We start from the raw sequence: 21045 nt of genomic DNA on the forward strand, positions 1-21045 counted from the left end.
AATTGCTGCAGGTGTCGGGTAAGGTACATCCCAAAGGGGGCATTGTATTCTATGATGGGCCTGATGAGGGATGAATAAAGGGGCACGACTTGGGCATTTCGTGTTTGTGTAGGACGAATCATTGCCGATCTGATAAAATTTGGACAAGGAGACTGACACAGCGTATAACAAAATAAGCCCGCCCTCTTCAGGTGTCTCTAGTACGTATCAATGCTTCCGGGTTTTCACAACTACTCGGCAGCAGTCTAATCACGTAACGGAGCTTTCTCGTCCCTTCTTTGATTGACGGATATTGTGACAAATCATTTGTTGTACATGTTAGGGTTTCACGCAGCTATGTTTTCTATGCCTGTAATGTGAAGATAGTTGTTACTGTTGGTGTTGGAGTGAGAAGTAGTACATTATTTGGGCTCGATTAAGGTAATCATGTCGGCTCAAGGGGACTGTGAGTTTTTGGTTAAAAAAGCTAGAGAACTGGTTAACCAGGACCCTTGGGCAGCGAAAGCATGGCTTATTACAGCTAGAACCCTTTATCCAACTGATTTCAACATACAGGTAATCAGTCATTCATTTACTATTGATTAAGGTGTGTAGACATAACTAGCTTTGTCCTGTCCTGCAACGCACAGTGCAGCCTGTGATATAAGTTAATTTTCTGGGGTGACTTGGGCATTCCGTGTTTTGTCTTCAAACGGATGAATTAAGAGATTGCTGGTGAGCCAGGAGAGAGATTGAAACGTAGTGGGGCTTGCCACCCTTTAAGCATTTTGCAATACATGCGTTATTTTTTTTATTTATGGTAAATCCAAAAAAGGTAATATTACATTATGGGGGTGACAGTGCAACAATGTGCAAGCTACTGCAGTACGTTGTAGTAGTTTGGGTTCAGCGTTGCTAAGCACTATGCAGACCTAAGGAAAATTAAAAATAAATATTGCCGTGCAACGCTTAGCAGTAGTGTAAATATATAACAAAAGAATAGTTTGACTTAGAAGTGCAGTAACTGCATGCGTATGTGCAGGTATCACAATTCCATAGGTTATTTGTTTATTTTATTTTACCCTTGTTAACTGGCTGGGATAGTCAAGCTGGGCATAAGAGTCTATACATAACTGTAATAAACTTGATAAAACAGGAACAGTGTACAGTAGCAATATACATTAGTAAAATTTAGATTTTGTTTGGAGTACACTGTAGACTGACATTTTTGCACACATGATTAATATTTGCTTTTAAGTCCTTTGTAGTAATCTGTAAACAAACATCTTTAGATTCATTTTGTGGAAAGTACTACATGTGTGTATCCACGCATGTATCTATGCATCTGTGTGGAGATATATATATACATATATAAATATAAATATCTATACATATACAGCTATATATATATATATATATATATATACATACATACATACACACATACACGTGCATATATCCATTCACACGGTAGTAGCTTATGATGGACTGCCAAATTAGCACCTTAAACATTAGTTAATACATATATTATTTGGGAGCAGGTGATCAGATATGGTTATTGAATTAGGAAGAAGTGATAAGCACAGTTATCCTTGGGTAGAAAATTGGCATAGCCAAGATGATTATAGATGATCTTTGATGCCTGATTTAAAAGTTTGGGGCTTATTAGTCTGTTTAAGCAGGGGAGTTCTAGGTTTTGGTAACATGGTTGGAATAAAGTGCAGTGCCTGGTATAGTCAGTCACTTATTTATTACAAGTTATTTTTTTTGTCTTTGAAGCAAAGAGTTCTGTTATGAGTATAAAGCTTGAATGTGTCTTTTAGGGCAGGGCATTTATTAAAATTTATTGTTAGATTGTGAACCATAGTGAGTTGAGAAAGGTGAAGGCCTTGATGTAGTTTTAGTCCAGTTTACGAACTGTTCGGTGTTTAGTTTGGTTAGAGAAATTTATAGCAAATTTTGCAATGTTATTGTAACATTGTTCAAGTTTAGTTCTTTGGAGTAACGGCAGACGTGAAAATTTGAGAGGAATATATTAGTGTAGGAAGCTGAAAAGCCACGGTGGTGCAGCGGTAGCGTTGTTGCCTCACAACAAGAGGTTTTCCCATTCCATTCTCGGCTGGAGTGCCTTCTGTGTGGAGTCTGCATGTCCACCCCACAGTCGAGTGGCATTCGAAAGACGTGCGTGAATGGGCATGCCTTCATTGAAGGTTGGGTGTCGGGCTGGCAACTCTGCACCATAAAAATCTACTGCCAATCATTAGCGGACTGGAGTTCTGCTGTGGTGACCCCTAACCGGGAAAAGCCGAAAAGACAAACAACATAGTAGTGTAGGAAGCTAGTAGATTTAGCAAGCATTTCTCTTGCTTATCTGTAAAGAAATGTTTAAATCTGTGTAGAAGATCCTGTGTAACATAACAAAGATGTTAAATGGATAGAAGAAGTGAAAGAAAGAATAAAAAGTTCAAATGTACAGGATATGAAATGGGATGAAGTAACTGCTAACATCCATCTTTGTACGAAGAATTGGCCATGAGTAAGAACTGTTTATATGCAAACCCCAAACAGACACCAGCCTGGCTAACAAGAGGAAAAACAATGCTCCTACTTAAGAGTGAACCTGCAAGCTACCCTAAAAACTGTAGACCAATAACTTGGCTTCCGATGACGTATAAACTGTCTTTTGGCTTTTCCCGGTTAGGGGTCGCCACAGCAGAACTCCGGTCCGCTAATGATTGGCAGTGAATATTTTGGTGTTGAGTTGCCAACCCAGCGCCCAACCTTCAAAGAAGGCACACCCACACACATTTGCACCTACCTGCATGTCTTTAATGCCAACAGAGTTTATAGTCATTTAGAGGAAAAGTCAATTATGGCAATAGAACAAAGGGGTAATAAAGTCATATCGAACAAAGGATCATTTGTTGTTAAATGAAGTCCTAGTGGAGAACTGTAAAAAGGGTAAGAATCTAAGTATGGCATGGATAGACTACAAAAAAGCATTTGACATTATCCCACATTCATGGATAAGACTGCTTAAAAATGAATTAGATACACCCTACACTGATAAATTACATCACAGCGACCATGAAACAGTGGCAAACCACTTTGCAGTTAAGCCATGATAAAGAACTAGTTATTATTCCAGGGATAAAAATCCAAAGGGAGGATATTCCAGGGTGAATCTCTGTCACTGCTACTCGTTTGCCTTGTTGTTAACCCATTAAGTTGTCTGCTTAACAGATTAGGTCATGGCTGTAATTTGGCTACCAGAAAGCGACACAGTGCAAAGACTTCTCATCGTCTCTGTTGATTTAAAACTGTATAGCTTGTCAGATGAGGAACTGAAAGCCCAATTGCAAGTATTCAAAGCTTTTTCAGATGATATCAAGACCAAATGACATTTTTATAAGTGTGCAAAAGCAACCTTTAAAGCAGGAAAGCTGCAGCACCAAGAAAACATCAGTTTGGGACAAGAATGTGATATAAAAGAACTTTAGCAAGAGGAGTGTATAGTAATGAGGCAAGTCTGTTGTACTGGTGATTGTGCAAACATTATAATGTTGAAATAACAGAAAAATACTGGCAACATGAGCCACAAAGTATCATAGAAAATGATGAAGTCTACATCACATGGAATCAGCCCTTACCAGCAGTTCAAAAGACAGATGTGAGAAAAAACAGATGTAGTGGTCCATGAAAATAAGACAAAAGTAGCATTTTTCATTGAAATCACTGCTCCCAATGACTGCAGTGTGTTGTGTACAGAGAGACACAAAGTCATAAAATATCAGGATTTGCAGGCAGAAACAAGAGCAATGTGGAAGAAGGATACCCACACAATTCCAATAGTAGTAGGAGCAACCAGTCTTTATAAAAAAGAATCTATTTAGATATGTTACTGATGCATGTAACCATACGAATTTTAGGAGTCATTACTGGGCACATTGCGGGTGCTGCAAAGAACACTTCTGGCTGACATCAAAAATTGAAACAATACTAATTTCATGAACTTTAATCATACTTTGACTTAGGAATGGGGTCCATTCCTGTCGTGATATTAGAAACCCAAAAGACTTGGATAAGTTAAAAATGGTCAAGTTTTAGTGGGCCTTTTTAACTGCTAGTTGGATGTAAAGCCCAGTTTTTGTTTTGTAATATGTTCTGATTTCCAGAAGCTTTTTATGTGGTACAGTGCTATTAAGAGAAGTGCAGATAAACTGGTCTTAGCTATCTGAATCCGATTTAGAAGTGAAGAGGAATATATGTGTGTATGTATGTATATGTATGTATGTATGTATGTGTGTATATATATATATATATATATATTTTTTTATTAGCTAGCAGTTGTGAATTTTCTAGTCAGGATTCCATAGTAGAAAAGGATTTTCGTGTCTGGTCATGTATTATATGCACTGCAGACCATATTAGGGTGGTGCCATCAGGATATTGTATCAGTGTTGCATATTTGGTCAATGAATGTATATTTTATGAGTACATTGAGCAAGAGAGGTCAAAGTATGGATCCTTGTGGCACACTGACTGTTACAGGTAGGAGTAGTCATCTGGCCATTTGATAGCTTCATGCCTATTTGATAAGTAGTTCTGAAACCAGGTTAGGGAGCTAAAAGAGAGCCCAATAGTAGTATTTGATGACAGACTTTGTGAAATGTTTCAACTATTTAATAAACTGTGATGAAACTAGATTACTGGAGTTTCTGTTCTTCTTGATTGTGTCTGCAAAATGCAGTTTGGCTGTTGTGGTAGGGTTGGAAACCATGTTGAGTGGGGGTAGGAGGTGAAAAGGCCATTTGTAGGTGGGTATTTAAGTTGTATGTGAATGTATCATTTAAATCACAAGCAAACATACATTACTGTAAAAGAAAAAATGCATTTTTTGAGAGTTTTGGATATGGGTGGGAGTATGGCAGTAGAGCTAAAGTTAGAGTGTTTTTTGGTCGGACCATGTAGATGCGGTCTTATTTTTTATTCTAATTTGACATTTGTTTACTGGGAAGGTCCGACTAGGTGGGTACCCATTTTCAGCAGAGACTCTGGGAGAAAGTCTCCAGAGACAAATAACATATTACAGAGCAATAATGATAATTTTCACATACAAAAAGAATATATACAAGAATGGATAGCACATTTTTACATACAGTAAGTGAAACATACTTGTAAATTAATTACAGATGTTGGATATTACTAAGGAAACTATATACGTGAGACAAGAAGTCTTTATAGTTATGTGTTTCAGATCAGAATGATGCTGTATGTTAATTAAATAATTCTGTTAATTGTAACATACTGAGCTTACATATCTTGTAGTATAGAGATGAGATAGGAGGGGAGTTGCAAGAGAGGAAAGGAAAAGACAGAAGCTTATATGCTCATCGGTAAAGTGATAAGGGGTATGAATAGGGAGGAGCAAGAGTTATAGAGGAGAAAGAAGAGACAGGGAGCTGTATAGTTGTAATAATAGTGAAAGGTATGGGTGGAAAGCCCAAGAAAATCACCAGTTACATAAAATATAAATAGCATGATGGGGATAATGTTATTGCAATTACAGTTTGGAAATGATGAACGAGTTATTTGATTAGCCTGATGAAGAACATGAGCAGAGCCATGTATTTTTCAGATGGTCTTTAACAGAAAGTGTGAAGGATTTGAGGGATGTATCTGTCCTCATAGATGTGGGGATCTTCTTCCATATTTTGTCTTTTGAGGAAAAATACAGAAAGAAAAAACTGCTGATTTGGTTGGTTTATGAACAGTGAGTTGTACTTGTTTAGTTGATTGCAGGGGATGCTTAAGGGAATGTTTTTGCAGTGTACTATGTAAGGAGAGGAGGGTGACATGGTAATGAATAATTTTATATGCGGTGATTAGCTGAGTATATTTTATGTACTTGGGTAGTTCTAGCCAGTCTTTGGGGAAAAATGAGCAGAATGAGAGTTAATTGGCTTGTAGGGTTGGAACTGCAACTGATATTTGTTTTGAGTAAGGAGGTTATGGTTTGTATGAAGTGATTGTTTAATTAATTTGACTTTGAGATGGTTCTGGAGAAGGGTTGGGTTGAGAGTTATAGCCTGGGACAGTAGATTTATGATAGATGACCAGAAGAGTTTTGGATTGTTTTGATGATTATTCTATAAGCTACAGTAATAGTAATTCATAAGTCAAATTTTCTGTTGAGCTTGTTTTTATTCTTGAGGTTTCTGCAATTTTGAAAGTTTGCCTGATTTTTATGGGTTTGCCTTCTCTTCCAGGCTTTGTCTGTCTTACAAGTTGTTTGGTTTTATAAGATAGCCATGGAGCTGGGTTGAGTTTTTGGTTCATGAGATAGCCAGGAAGCTGAGTCGAGTTTAACGTGTATTTCTTCTTAGTGGGGCAAGTCTGTTTGATATATTGAGGAATACTGTTGAATTCAAATGTGACATCATCTAGGGTAGTGTTTTTAATTTGATCCAGTTATAGGATTTTAATGTAGAATTACATGTTTCTGCATTGAAAGTAATTACTCAGAAAGCAGTAGTGGTGTTGCTTCGGAAAGTGGGTAAGGATTATGTTGACATAGATGGGTAGATGGTTACTTATGTGTTTTGTAGGGTGCCTGTGGTGGAGAGATTACCTAGATGAGATGAAAAGTATTCAGTCTAGTATAGATGCTTTGTTGGTGGTCTTATTATATCTAGTTGGGGAACATTGAGTTGTTTAAAGCCATATAGGTTAATATTAGCAACGGGAGTTTCAGGTATAATGTTTAACCAATCTGTGTTTGGGTCCTTAAGTATTAAGGTCTCATGGTATATTAAAGGATGCAGAGGATGGTATGTCTTCTGCAATGGAAGTATTCTTATCAGGAGAATATATACTGCTATGCTGCATGGGGTGTTATGTGAGTTTCACTTAAGAAAGGTGATGAGAATCTCTGCATTATAAAACTGAGAAAGATTGTGCTCTTAGGCAGAGCTGTTAAGGTTGGTAGGGTGGATAATGTCCACATCTCCAGCCTTTTTGTCTTTACAGTTGGGTCTGACTGTTTTATAACCTACTGGAAGGATTTCATTGCCCTTGATGTCGGGTTGTTTATTGGCTTATAGACAGTTACTTAGCTAGCTGCCTACGTGGGCCATTTTAAGCCAATTTAATTTCCCTCAAAGGTAAGAATCAGACCTTGTATCTGTGAGGCTATGCCATAAAGTTTTGTAACCAGATTGTGGTGGTAACAAGAATGTCAGGGTTGTGATAAGAAATGAAAGCATCCAAGTCTGCCCGTTCGGAGATGCTCCTGAGGATAATGTCAATGAGCTTTAGTCCAATGTTGTTTAGTCGCTGCTTTGGTGATACTGGTGTGCCATTACACGGTGAGCTAACAAATGATTTTGATGGCTGTACCGGGCCATGGGTTTGTGTGGATGTGTGCACAGTGTTGCAGTAATGTAGAGTGATGCTGGCAGGTAAGGATTTTTTTTTTTTTGCTAAAGTTTTTTTGCCAATTGATTAATACAGGGGTTCTTTAGTTTTAAGAAGGTATGCATGAAATAAATGGATTTGTGTGATTTTGTAGAGATTATGGGCTTTGTTAATAGTGGTTTTGGAAGAGCTGATGTCAAGGGTATGAGAGATGGAGCTAGGAGAGTAGTTAAGATGTCAGGTTTGTGAGATGTGCAGAAGTGAGGAACAGACTAAGTTGTGCTATGTGTATGAGCATGGTGTCAGACAAGTTGAGATAGTGGAGAGGTAAGTTTATATGGGAGGGGATGTTAATGTGCAGGCAGTGGCTGCACATGTGGGGAGTTTAGTGTTCAGGTAGGTATGTGATACATCAAGAGGTGCAGCTTTTTATGTAAAGTGGCTATAGAGTTGGTTTAGTTGAGACGTGGAGAAGAAGAAAGTGAGGCATGGGGGAGTAAGGGTGAGCAGTTATATGTGGGGTATTATGAAGGTGGGGGTGAGCTATACTAGAAGGCTGTAAGAGTCAGGGAAGAGTGTAAAGGGAATTGGAGATAAGGCAGAAAAGTGAGATTTAGCTGTTCGTGGGGGGGCTATGAGACTGTAGAAATGTACTGGAATACAGAGGCAATGATGTAATAGTAATTTGAAGTAACTACTTGAGATTGGTTAGATTGAATTTGGCTATTACTATAAATTTAGAGGCAGAGTGGGGCCTACACCCTCACAGTCTGTCCGTGTTGTAAGAAAAAGTCTGTAGGCCCTTAGATAGGGAGGCGCGTTAAGGTTTATTTTGCAAGAAATGCACCATATTTTACTAATGCAAGCATACTGCTCCAATAGAATTGTTACCAATTTGTGTTCTTATGAAGTCACAAACCTTTACAAACAGTAGGAGACATTCACAGTACTTAATGCAGTACACTGCAGCCTTTAAATGGAATCAAGTAACTCTGTTGCAGCAGTATGCACTGAATGCAGTTCATTATGTTTAACAAAACAATGATAGTCATTTCTATTGCTTGCATACACTTATGCACTCTAGGTTTTGCAAAACAGCGTAACTCAATTCATCACTTTTATAAACACACTTTAAATTGCATTTAATCAAGTATAGTACATTTTTTATACAATTTATGGCTAATTACATACTTGTGTTGTAAGGGCTGCCGGCGGCTGGAGGAACGATATTATGCCGTGGGGCTACCTAATAACTCCGTTGAAAATGGCAGTCTTCTGCCTAGCTTAGAGAGATGCTACTACATGCAAGGGAGGAGATGTGCAAGACTGGGCAATTAATGCATGCCCATGCCACCGCCGACTGAACATATTGTAAGAAGCACAGTCTGTAAGCCTTTAGAGTGAGAAGTGAGTTATTTAATTCACAGCACTATTTTCACTAGTGTAAGCATTCCTTTCCAATACTTAGACTAAAAGTTGCAAATTGTTACTCTGTTGCTTTAACATTTAATATGCAAACTGACACAGGCACCTTGCTCCAGTTTTTTTCCTCCTGGTTTGGAAACCTGACGACTCGGTAATACTAATTCTAACAGTGAAGCAAGGGAGCAGAAGACTAATTCAGAGAAGTTTAAAAAGAAATATATACTCTGTTCAAATGTATTTAGTTCATGTGAAGTGCAGCAAATCCAGAAAGATAACTTCAACAAAGATCAAAATTAAAACCCAGAGGAAAGGAAAAAAGTGACTTTGAGTGACCAGCAACTATAAACAGTAATGTAGTACATAAATAATTATAGTTCTATAAATGTGTGAAAGCAGTAAGGCCCTATTTTCAGACCAAACCCAGAAATAATGCAAGGCAGAGGTAAACACTGAGAATTTAAATGCAAGTCGTAATGTAGAATATTATCTCTTTATTGTATGTCTGGAAATGCATTTGTCTGTGGTTAGGGTATTGCTGAAAGAGTCTTTACCCAACCATCCTGTTCATTAAACAAATTAATAAATATAGGTTATGGAGTAGGCTACTATTTCAAACCAGCCAGATGCCACCATTTTCAAGTAATTTATAATTCTTATTTGTAAATAACTGATAATAACTATGCATTAATGATGTTTGTAAATGAACTGCATACAGAGGTATACTAATCTAACATGACTGTTTACTGGAACTCTAATACAGTCAAAACAAAATGGTTAAAAACTGACATCACTGGATATTTGAGTACATTTTGTTGCTTTTTAAGCCACTGCCACTTTTAGTTATGGGTTCTCGTTATATTGCAGTTATTTTCTTGATGAATGTTAGTACTTTCTTTTGTGTGTGTTACATATGTATATGTACACGCATGTGTATGTATGCATATATGTATGTAAGCGCGCGTACACACACACACACACACACACACACACACACACACACACACACACACACACACACATACACACACACAAATTTTAATGAATTATGTAGTGGGAGCAGGACGTTATAGCATGCTTACTATCTGAGTTACTAATGCCTGAAAGGATTGGTGCTATGCAAGAAATAATTAGGGTTACCACTTGTCCCACTTTGCGAGGGGACAGTCCCTCTTTGGGCAGTTGTGTCCTGCAAAAAAATTGAAAAAATGGGAAATATCCTGAGATTTTAGGACAAATGTTTTCCTATATTTCTTTAATAGTTGCATAAAACAATTATTTTGTATCTGAAACACCTAAATGTTATAAGAAATAGAATAAGCAACTATAATGCTACAAGAATAAGCTTTTATTTAGACAAAAAAGTGAAGTTCTGTCCTTTGTACTGACTGTGGGTATGTTTCGCCCTGCAAAATCTGACGTTTCTAGAAAAAATGTCTCACTTTGGGCAATTGAAAAGGTGGCAACCCTAAAAATAATGCCCAGTAGAGTGGGTACTACTGTATAAATAATACCCACCCAGGGGTGTTATGAGGCCCGACGATGCAAGTGGCATGCCTTTACACCCCTGGAAGAGCATTATTTACACAGTAGCACACACCCTGGAGGGCAATATTTCATTTAGAAAATAAGCTGTCTGCAAAACTGTTGCGTTTTGCAACTATATTAGTTTTTAATGTGTTTTTGATGTAAAACAGTTCATCTGCCTGATGTTTCAAACTTGGTGTTGGAGGAAGCATTTTGCATCCAGAGTATAACATTTTCAAAAATATCCAGATATTTAATTTTTTTTGTTCCCTTACTCCTAAAATTTGTGGTTTGTTGCTAACACAAATACTGTTATTTAAGCAACTTTTTAATTTTATAAGAGCAATATTTAAAATCTTTTCCGATTTTTGAGCCTTGTTTCCCCTTTTATTTTAGGATTTATCAAGATTTCCTGAGCTAAGAGGTTGAGAGATTTGTAGACCTCTTAACTGCTGCTGCCACTGCTCGATCAATCTCTCTCACGCATATTCACGCACATACGTCTGATTTCACGCAGGCAAGCACACACACTGACACACACAGACAGAAACAGAAACATAAACAGAGGTATGCACACACTTTTCTTTCTTTTATGTTTTTTTTTACTTTATACTCAACAGCAAAAACACTGCTTAGTGAGTTTAAAATAATGGCTTGATTGCTGTCACTCTTACTTTCAAGCACACACACACACACACACACACACACACACACACACACACACTTTTTATTTATTTATTTATTTTTTTAATTTTGCACTCACTAAACAGCAAAAGTGCTGCTTTGTGAGCTTAAAATAATGATGTATGTTATCTCTGTTACAGCTTAATATGCTGCCATGAAGAAATAGACTCATTTTTCAGCAGGCATTAACTGTGCATTGACACCCTGCTGGAGAATGTTTGTTCTCCAGTCAAAATGGTGATGCACAGGTTGCTCTTTCTCTAAAGGAAAGTAACACACCACCCAGGTGTTGTCGAGTATCACACTTCCTGGAAGGTCCATTCTTTCCCTTTTAAACCCCAGAAAGGGCTTTCAAATGTTGAATTATTTTGTTTTTAGTATATACTTTATTTTTGACATAAAATAGTTCCTCCAGCTAGAAGGATAGATGATAGAATGGGAAGAAGCAAAGAATTTATTTCGACTGCAGGTTAGAGATTGCCTTCCCTATCAGATTTCAGAGTATAGGCAAAGAGAAAGGAATTGGGGGGGGGGGGGTTGTAAATGAAAGATCAGCACTGGTAGAGTTTTTAATAGAATCTAGAATAGAAGTTGCCATTAAAATATGAATAATTAGTAGAGCATATAAAATATTGCACAACAACTATAAGAATCAATCAGAGGAGGTTAGAAAGGATTGAGAAGAGAGCTTGTATAAGCAATTCACAAAGAAACAATGGGAGGATATATGTATGTCTCCAAATATGCAACAAAATCCAGAAGAGTTAGGATTTTTGCCTGGAAATGTTTACATCGATATTTTATACCTCAGGTAGACTCTGGAGAATTTTTCCTCAGGTAGACAGTATATCTTGGAGATGTGAAGGGGAAGAAAAAGGTAATTGGAAACATATTTTCTGGGAGTGTGGTGAGTTGGCAGACTTTAAGGATTCCATGTGGGATGCACTGTCGGAGATGCTGGGTGGGGCAGATTGGTCTGACGAGGGAGATGATTTTTCTGAGCTATGATACAGAATCGGAATTGTCTAGACATGGTGAGGCCTTGCTGTGTCTAATAATGCTGGCTGCCAAAAAAGCATTTACTAGAAAATCTAAATCAAAATCTAAACCAACTGTACTGGAAGTAGTGACTATGGTAACATAGATAAAACAGCTTGAACTGAGTCCTTTAGAAAAGGGTACAAGCAAACTACATAGGAAAAAAATGGGAATTGTGAGAACAATACATACAAGGGAGGAATGAGGCCTAAAAGACAGCAGGATTTAAATGATCAATGTAACGTTGAGTGAGAAAACTTGGGTAAATTATATGTGATGTATAATGTTTGCAACTGGGAGTGTGTTAGTATGGTTTGTGATGTAAAATGTTTGTGACCAGGATTGTGTTGGTGTCATTTGTTTTCATTTATATAAATGTATGATTGCCTGTGTAGTAATTGATGGTTTGATGAAGATGTTTCTTGTTTAAAAAAAAGCAGGAATTGAATAATTTATGTAATATTGTTTAGGTTGTATGATATACAGCAATATCTGAAATATAATGTTTATTATATTAATGTAGTTTGATTACTTTTTTATATGAATGTAAATTTGTCTATATTACAAGTGATAATTCAGTAAAGGTGTTTGAAAAAAATAGTTCTTCCATGTAATGTTTCAAAGTTGCTGTAGCATATAAAATTGTTTCTGAAGAAAGTATTGTACATTGAATACATGAAGAAGTTAATACTGTGGAAGGCATTGCAGACCACTCCCCCATGCCTCTCAGCTGTCCCTGATTTTTGCCTCATAATTTTGCTTGATCCCCTGAAGATGTTTGATTTTCTGGTAAATCCCAGAGAATTGGAATCTGAATAAAGCCAGACATAGTTTCATATGTCTTATTTTTCAGAAAATACACATTAATATATAAAACGTCTTGCCCTACTTACTCTTGTAAGTGAATTAGTTGTATTTAAAAATTGTCCTAGATTTTAAGTCTTTGTTCCCCTGTTATTGTTGGCTTTATCCAGAAGTCTCGAGCAAATAAGTTGAGAAGTATGAGCTGTTTCTCTCATTTGCTGTCTGTCTCACATGCACAGCACATACAAATGCATAATTGCGTTTTTATAGATTCCTGGATGAATAGTAGGCTAACTGCCCTGAAGGACCATTTTAAGCCTAGCCAAAATCTGAGGTCAGAATCGAACTCTATACCTTGGGTTTGTATGATGAAAACTTTAACCATTATGCCAACCACACACCTCTTTTTTTCATGCTTGCCAAACATGGCTTTTTCGGTTGTGCTTAAGGAATGAAAAGTAAAATGGCAAGTTGTTGTAACTGCTGCTGCAGTTACTTTTGTTTGAGTTTTTCATCCAGTTTTATGTATTTATTGTATGCTCACTAAATAACTGTTTTTTCTTCTTCTTCTTCTTTCGCCTTTTCCCAGTTTGGGGTCGCCACAGCGGATCACCTGTCCGCTCATGATTGGCAGTGGAGTTTTACAGTGTCGAGTTGATAGCCCGGCGCCCAACCTTCCACAGAAGGCACACACACGCATGCACTCACGCCTAGGGCCAGTTTAGAGTGTCCAATCCACCTGCAGCATGTCTTTGGGATGTGGGAGGAAACCCACACGACCACAGGGAGGACATGCAGAAGGCACCCCAGCCGAGGATTGAACCGAAGAACCTCTTGCTGTGAGGCGGCAACACTAACCGCTGCACCACCGCAGCCACCCTACTAAATAACTGTGTTTAGTAAGTGTAAACAAGATGGTGGCTAGTTGCCCCCCCCCCAATCAGTGCTTCATGGTGGCTTAATATGTTGCCGTGAAGAGGTGGACTTATTTTATATAGGCAGTACCTGTACTCTGCATTCGGGTGTTATTGTATCTTTTGACCATTATTTAATGTCAAATGTTGCAATACTGTAACATTAGCAGACTGCTAGCATTTTTTGATCGTGGTGTAGTGAACAGTAATATTGTAAATGCTTTGTTTAACCAGTTGCAGCCCAGGTTCACATCTGGCCATTGTTATTGGTTTAAGGTATGTGGCTGTGTGTGTTGGACTAGCTAAAAATCTTGATATTGGTGCATATAAATAGTGAAGAATGTAGATTGTGTTATTTGTTATCATATGCAGAGTCTAAGTAAACCATCATCTTGGATATTGTCTGAAGTGTGTGTTCACACCAATATTATATATGAGCCTTTGTACAAGCTACTAGTTATTGATTTGATTGTGTTTATCGGGTAGGTGAGCTGCTCCTGGAACCCCTTTCAGCCCCTCTCCAGTTGCCAAAGCACATGGGATTATGCAGTTAGCCTGATTTGAAATGCAAAGTACAGTATTTGCATAACTTGATACAGTTTACAACATTGCACAGCAAATTATTAGTTCAGCAATACAATGTGATGGGTTACAAAGCATGAAATTGTGTTGGAATACAGTGTTTAACTTACAAAAGTGATACAATACTGCTTTGTCTTACATGCCAGTGCAACATTCGAGGAACTTTCAGAGAACTAAGATTAAAATATTAAAGGGGAAATGACAGAGGTAGGGTGTCGGCTGTATTAAGTTAGTTGGAAGAAAAGGTAACCGTGGAAGTAAATGAGTGTAGTGGTTGTGTAGATTTAAAGTTCAATTCTTACATTAGGATTCAAGCCAAGTTGAGAAGTTGCTATTTTTTATGTAGGAAAAGAAGAAGGCTTAACATTTGTTTAAGAAACCAGAGCACTTGTAGGAAGTGTTCATAAAGTTTTGTTTGGAATTGTTTATAATCTATGAGTTGTCTCATTTCCTAAGGGAGTTTGTTTCAAGTGGCAGGAACACTTTTGATAAAACTCTTTTCACGGATTGCTGTTCCTTTCATTGATTGCAAGATTAAGGAGGACCTTACTAGAGCTATAACTTGGTAGCTATAGTGATGTCTTCCACATTATATTTATTGCCTTTCCATTTTCTTCCCAATCATCTTTAAACCCCTATGATTCTTATAGTTAGCATGCAGTATTTTATATGTCCTACTAATTACACCTTTTTAACAGCAACTTCTAGGCTCAACTAAAAACACTATCAGAGCTAGTCTTTCACTTAGCAGTCCTCTATCCCTTTCTTTTTGCCTATACTCTGTTGGTAGTACCTGATAGAGACAGCAGGCTCTAACCTGTAGTCAAGATATTTTTTATTCTTGTACTGATTTGAGGGTCATATTCCTAAAAAGTGTTTTTGCAGATATTTTTGGAACTCGTGCGTATTTAGTCCAGTTTTCGGAAATATGGTGTCATCTGCATAGAGAGTAATAATGTTACTATATTCATCCCGTACTCAGACATAAATAAATATAGAAAATAGTACCGGGTCAAGAACTGATCTTTGGGGAATTCTGCAGAAGTAAGGTTGCCTGCTCTGACTTTGAATGATCGATTTTGTAAATAGTTAGAAAGCCATGTTACGACATTATGTCCGAAAGTGAGCAACAGTAACTTTTGTAAAAGAATTTGGAATATCTAGTTGAAGTTTTTAAAATTAGCCTCTCTGACTTGATCACTTACCTTTCCAGAGATGCTTTTATCTTTGACTATGTGTGTGGCTTTGAGAGGTGTTGTGCCTGTTAGAAAAGTGAGGCCATGTTGCTACAGGTGTGTTTATCTGACTGTATAGATGATGTTCTAATTTTTTGTGATAGGGCGTAGTATAGAGATAGGGCAAAAGACAAGGGGGGAGCAGAGTTGTCCTTTTTGGGTTGAGAATTAAGAGAGTTCCTAAATGAAAGGTTATCTTTCCTGAAATTATTGTTAAGTTAAAACTGTGTGCCAAGGGTTTAGCTACAGTGGTTTGGCACATAGTTTCAGAAAGGCAGATGTGGGGTATACTATTGGGTTTAGATTTTTTTTTCTTAAAGTTTTTTAAAACATTTTCTTACCTGGCTTACCCGCTTGGCAGTTAACTTTCTAAAGTAGAAGGTAGATGCAAGTGCGTTAGTATTTTGTGAGGTTAGGGTCTAATTCATAGTGGAATCAGTTGCGGTGTGGGATTGCTGGTGGGTGTACAGGAATACAGCAGAAAGAAGTGTGCAACTCGCATGCAGCACTGAATTGACAGCTAATACTCGCAGTAGTTGTATATAATAATTCTGATTGAGAAGCTAGGGAGCTTTGTGCTAGCAGTAAGAGATACTGTATGAAGTTGGATAGAATGTTTGACTGGGACCACTGGTGAAACTGATTTTTCTTTGAGTGCCTGCAGTAGATTGTTTAACTGCCTTACAGCAAATAGAAGAAACCTTGGTTTAATCGTTCATCAGAAAGATGACTGCTGAAACTGCATCATCCATCTCTTGTAATGTAGTGTCTGTTGTGTTTTATGCCCTGTTTCTTTTGCAAGCCATGTATTTATTGCCTTCTGGGATGTTCTTGGCTTCAGGCAAATGCTCAGACTGCTGAATTATGAAACAATGGTGCTCAGGATGTCTGTAACATAAGGAGAACAACCAACAAAACGTATATGAGTAACTACTATCAAAGGTAATATTGTTAGTTAATGGCATTCTGTTCTGCCTAAATAACAAATTTACGTACCTTCTGAGTTAGCTTCAGATCCTCTTTAACCAGCAAATACGTTTTCGGTCACTTTGTCATACTTGTCTTTTATTAATTTCTTTTACTGCTGTTATTTATTCATTTCATTTATTTTTATATGCAAGTGCTTGTATTTCCTTTGAACTGTTTATCTGATGTTTCAGACTTCATATTTCTGTCCTAATTTTTTGTTTGTTTTTGAAAGCTAGTACTTTCTTGTAGTCTTGTTAATTTCATTGTGCTACTTAAGGATCGTAGGAGGTTACTAGGCTAATGACACTGGGGAACTTACAAGCCTAACCAAGAGTTTATCCCCAGAAAGAAACCTCAGTCAGCACCTGTCGCCCCTGTCAGTGAGGGACACAGGTGGAACCTGTGGGACAAATTTGTGGTTTCCCATCCAGTCATCAAGGTTGCACTTGAAGAGGGTCAGAGAGGTGTTCTGTTTGATGTGTATAGGAAGTCTGTTCCACAGATGGAGGAGCTTCTGGGAGACGAACCTGCCTCTCCAGCAGATTTTGTTGATGTTGCATGTTAGATTCTGGCCCTTTGAGCGGGTAATGCATGAGGAGTTAGACTTACGGATGTGGAGCATGTCTAGTAGTGCAGGGTCCGAGATTGCCTTGTAGGTGAGACGCAGATCTCCCCGAGCAATTAGTACGATACCGAGTAGAGTGATAGTGATTTGTGCCTGTCTGCATAGGACAGGTGTTGGAGGCCATGGATTCTCTTTGTGAGGTATTACAGTGGCCGTTCCAGTTGGTGCAGATGTTTGGAGAGGTACATACCAAACAGGGTGTTATACTCCATTTTAGGTCTAATAAGGGAGCAGTATAGAGAGTTAATAACCTCCTTTTTTCTAGATGCAGTCCCTGTACGTATGAGATGAACCAAGTAAAAGTCTTTTCTGACCACTGCCGCTACATGATGGTCGAATGTGAGGTTATCAACCTGAGTGCCCAGGTCTCTTACCACAAGTTGTGTGCGTTGATGTGTTAATCAGTAAGGGTCGTATTTTTGCCAAATGGTTTGATGATACATTTTTTTTGCATTTAGCTTGAGGCTATGACCTTGACACCAGTTATTAGTTGCTGTGACATCCAGTATGGTAGCATCATTTGGGGAGTCAATGACAGCACCCAACTTACAGTTGTCTGCAAACGTGGTCAGCCACAGGCCTTTTGTCTTTGCCTGGACCTCTGAGAAGTAGATGCCAAATAGTAGGGTTCCAGGACAGATCCCTGGAGAACTCCACTAGTGACAGGTCTGCTGTCAGAGACGTGGTCAGCCACAGGCCTTTTGTCTTTGCCTGGACCTCTGAGAAGTAGATGCTAAACAGTAGGGTCCCAGGACAGATCCCTGGGGAACTCCACTAGTGACAGGTCTGCTATTGGAGATGGAAGTGCCTATTTTGACATTGAGGCTCCTGTCGGTGAGCCAGTTGGCCACCCACCTGATGAGATAGGGATTTATGCCAAGTTGTGTTAGCTTTTCAATGATGCCCAAGTGGGGAATTGTGTCATAGGCCTTGGCCAAGTTAAGGTAAGCTGTATGCACTGATTTTCCCTCATCCAGGGCCCTGGTGACAGTCTCAAAGAAGTCAATCCGGTTCAACAGGTAAGATCTGCCCTTGACGAATTCAAACCGAGTGAGGTCAAGTGCTTGGAGATTGCCTGTGTCCTTGTTTATGAGGTCCATAATAATTCGCTCCATGGTTTTACAGATCAGACTTGTCAGGCTAATGAGGCGATAGTTTCCAGGGTCAGTAGTGGCACCACCTTTGTGCTTTGGGATGACAATAGCAGTTTTCCACTCTGTTGGAATGAAATGTGTACTTAGGCTGTGGTTGAATAGGGTGTTCAATGGCGAAGCCAGTTCTTGCTGGAGGTAGTATCCCAGAATGTATTCTGCATCATCAGGTCCCATGGAAGCTGTGTTTTTTGCCTTGGATAGGGCCTGTAACGCTTGATCTACGGAGGTGTGAGGTGCGGGACAAGTATCAGGGATGCCAAAAAGGCCTTTGGGAGGGACAGGGGGTGAAATTTGCATTTAACATATCTGCTAGCAGGTTGGCTAGGTCAACAGGATCATTGTAAGTGATACTGTTAAGTACCACTTCAGAACAAACCTGGGCTTTGTCATGGCGTAACTGAAGAAGACTTGCGGTTTCCCTTTGTTTTGGAGGCTAGTTTCGATTCATAATTGGCCTTGGAGGTTTTCACTAGTGATCGAGTTTGCTTGTTGAGGCTAAGGAGTGAGTTTTTCCAATTTGGAATTTGTTCCTTTTTACCTTTGGACAACAGTTTCTTCCTTTTGTTGTAAAGCCTGTTGATAGAGGATGTCCCGCAGACAGGTTTGTGTTTCCTTGTGGAGCTGTTTTTTGTTCTATTGGGTATGGCTGAGTCCATGCAGTTGTACAGCTGCTTGTATACTGCACTGGTGTACTGTTCAGCATAGTTGTCTGCATCCTCTGAGGGGGGGGGGGGGGGTGAAGCTACAGAGGGTTTATATTGGATCACCAAATGCTTAAAAAAGTGAACGGTGATTAATCGACCCTATGTAAGCGAAAGCTTAAAATATCGAAGCAACAGAAACCCGAATTTTTTCCTAGGGAAAGAATTTGGTTGTCCATTTCTGTTGCTTCAGTATTTTCAGTGCTGTGGTAGAAAGTTACGGGTCGGGTTCAGGTAAGTGTGCGATTGTGTGGATGTGAGTATTAGGGTGGGTTAGGGTTAGGGAGCGGGTTATGTATGTGTGCGATTGTGTGGACGTGAGGGTTAGGGCAGGTTAGGTGAGTTAGGGTTAGGGAGCGGGTGAGGTAAGTGTGCGATGGTGACGGACCTTAGGGTTTGGATTAAGGTAAGTGGATAGTTAGTGGTGTGTGTATAGTTTAGTGTAGGGTTAGGTGTCAGATTTTAGGTGTATGTGTGTGGATTGCTGTTTGTTTGGTGTGCTTGTGTTGTGTGTATGTGTTTTGGAACAGCAATTTTTTTTTTCCCTAGGAAAAAAATAGCTGTTCTGACAGTTCGAGATTGAAGCTTTCGCTTACATAGGGTCGATTAATCACCGTTCGTTTTTTTAAGCTTTTGGTGATCTAATATAGACCTGTTACAGATACCCTCCCTTAGGAGGTTGTAGTCAGCTTTTGAGAAGTTTTTTTAGCTTGATTATGCCTGGAGGGGGTTGGGTGGGATAGAAAAGTCGAATGAGACAGTCCAATGATCTGATTTCACAAGGGAAGAACATACTATGGGAATGGTGCAGCGGTCGCCCATGGTTGGTGGTGAGAACCAAGTCCAGAATGTTATCTCCCCTTATGGGGGATGAGACGAGCTGGTCTAGTGCATTAGAATTAATGAAATCGGGGAATCATTGAGAGAGGGCATTTAGTGCAGGAATAGTTCACCCAGTCTATGGTGGGGTAGTTGAAGGATCGGGGTGTTAGGGGGTACCTTGATGGAGTTCTGTAGATCCACTTTAGAGGAGTGGGTGTCCTGAGTCATGGAGGGGGGGGGTCTATAGATGGCTGTAACCTGGATGGTTGTCTTGCCAACTGTCAGTTGCACCTGAAGTAGTTCCAGTGCGTCATGCTGGCAAACCAGTCTGGAGGTGTGCATGTCCTTAATGAAGATAAAGACTCCACCATCCTTAGTCTTCTGACCTCATTTTGGGGTCGGAATGTGTGGAAAGAGGTATAGGCTGCTAAGGCAGGGGTGCTCTCCGCAGCCCTGAACCAAGTTTCTGTGACTGCACAAGACATTTTTCATCTTCAGGTGCAAGGAGAGCCTCCAGTGAGTCCATTTTCAGGTTAAGGCTGCTAATGTTAAGCAGCATGACCTTCAATTTGCATTTTGATAGATCTTTTATGTCAGAAAGTTTGTCTTTAGGACATTGCCTAAAAAGACATAATGAGGGAAGCAAGGGCCTTGGCCAGGATCCAGAAACCCAGTGGTGACAGGTTGAGGCCATCTCTGGCAAAGCATCAAGGTCTGTCGACCATGTCATCCCAGGCAGGCAGATGTTGGATACCTGTGGAATGACACCAGAAACCAAGCCTATTGTTGAAGTCAGTTATTTTTTGTTGGTATTGTGGTATCATTCTTGGTGAAGGTAAGATTCTGCTTAGGGCTAGGGTCATACCTGCCTGGAGCACATACTCAGAGCTCAATCATGTCTCTCTTTCCAGGGAGGTACATCTCAAGTCATTTCACACCAAAATGGACAATGACAGAGTCGTACTTGTACTTGTTGTGCAGAGACTTAAGTGCGTATGTGATGTGGCGGATTCTGGCACCAAACAGACAACTGGCTGTGACTTTCTCCTTGGCGAGCCTGGTGAGGGGGACATCAGTAGTCATACCTCCTTTTTTTTTTTTTTTTTTTCAGTTTAGACTGTACACTCTATCTGTATGTTACATTTAGTATGGTCTGTACACCATGTTTGTTAC

General features: G+C 39.1%; 1 protein-coding gene across 2 annotated transcripts in view; it reads left to right on the forward strand.

Annotated features, from left to right (window-relative positions):
- The first annotated feature begins 258 nt into the window (after nt 1-258).
- INTS10 (integrator complex subunit 10) overlaps nt 259-21045 on the forward strand; it is a 1128594-nt gene continuing 1107807 nt past the window's right edge. The window contains exon 1 of one of the 2 annotated variants that reach the window (XM_044059448.1): nt 259-555. In XM_044059448.1, the coding sequence (XP_043915383.1) occupies nt 427-555 (129 nt within the window). In that variant the 5' untranslated portion in view covers nt 259-426. The remainder of the gene's footprint in view (nt 556-21045) is intronic. The other variant, XM_044059449.1, reaches the window with a different exon arrangement.

The sequence above is a fragment of the Protopterus annectens genome, chromosome 17.part0, assembly GCF_019279795.1.
Source record: "Protopterus annectens isolate FY-2018-M chromosome 17.part0, PAN1.0, whole genome shotgun sequence".
Lineage (NCBI taxonomy): Eukaryota > Metazoa > Chordata > Ceratodontiformes > Protopteridae > Protopterus > Protopterus annectens.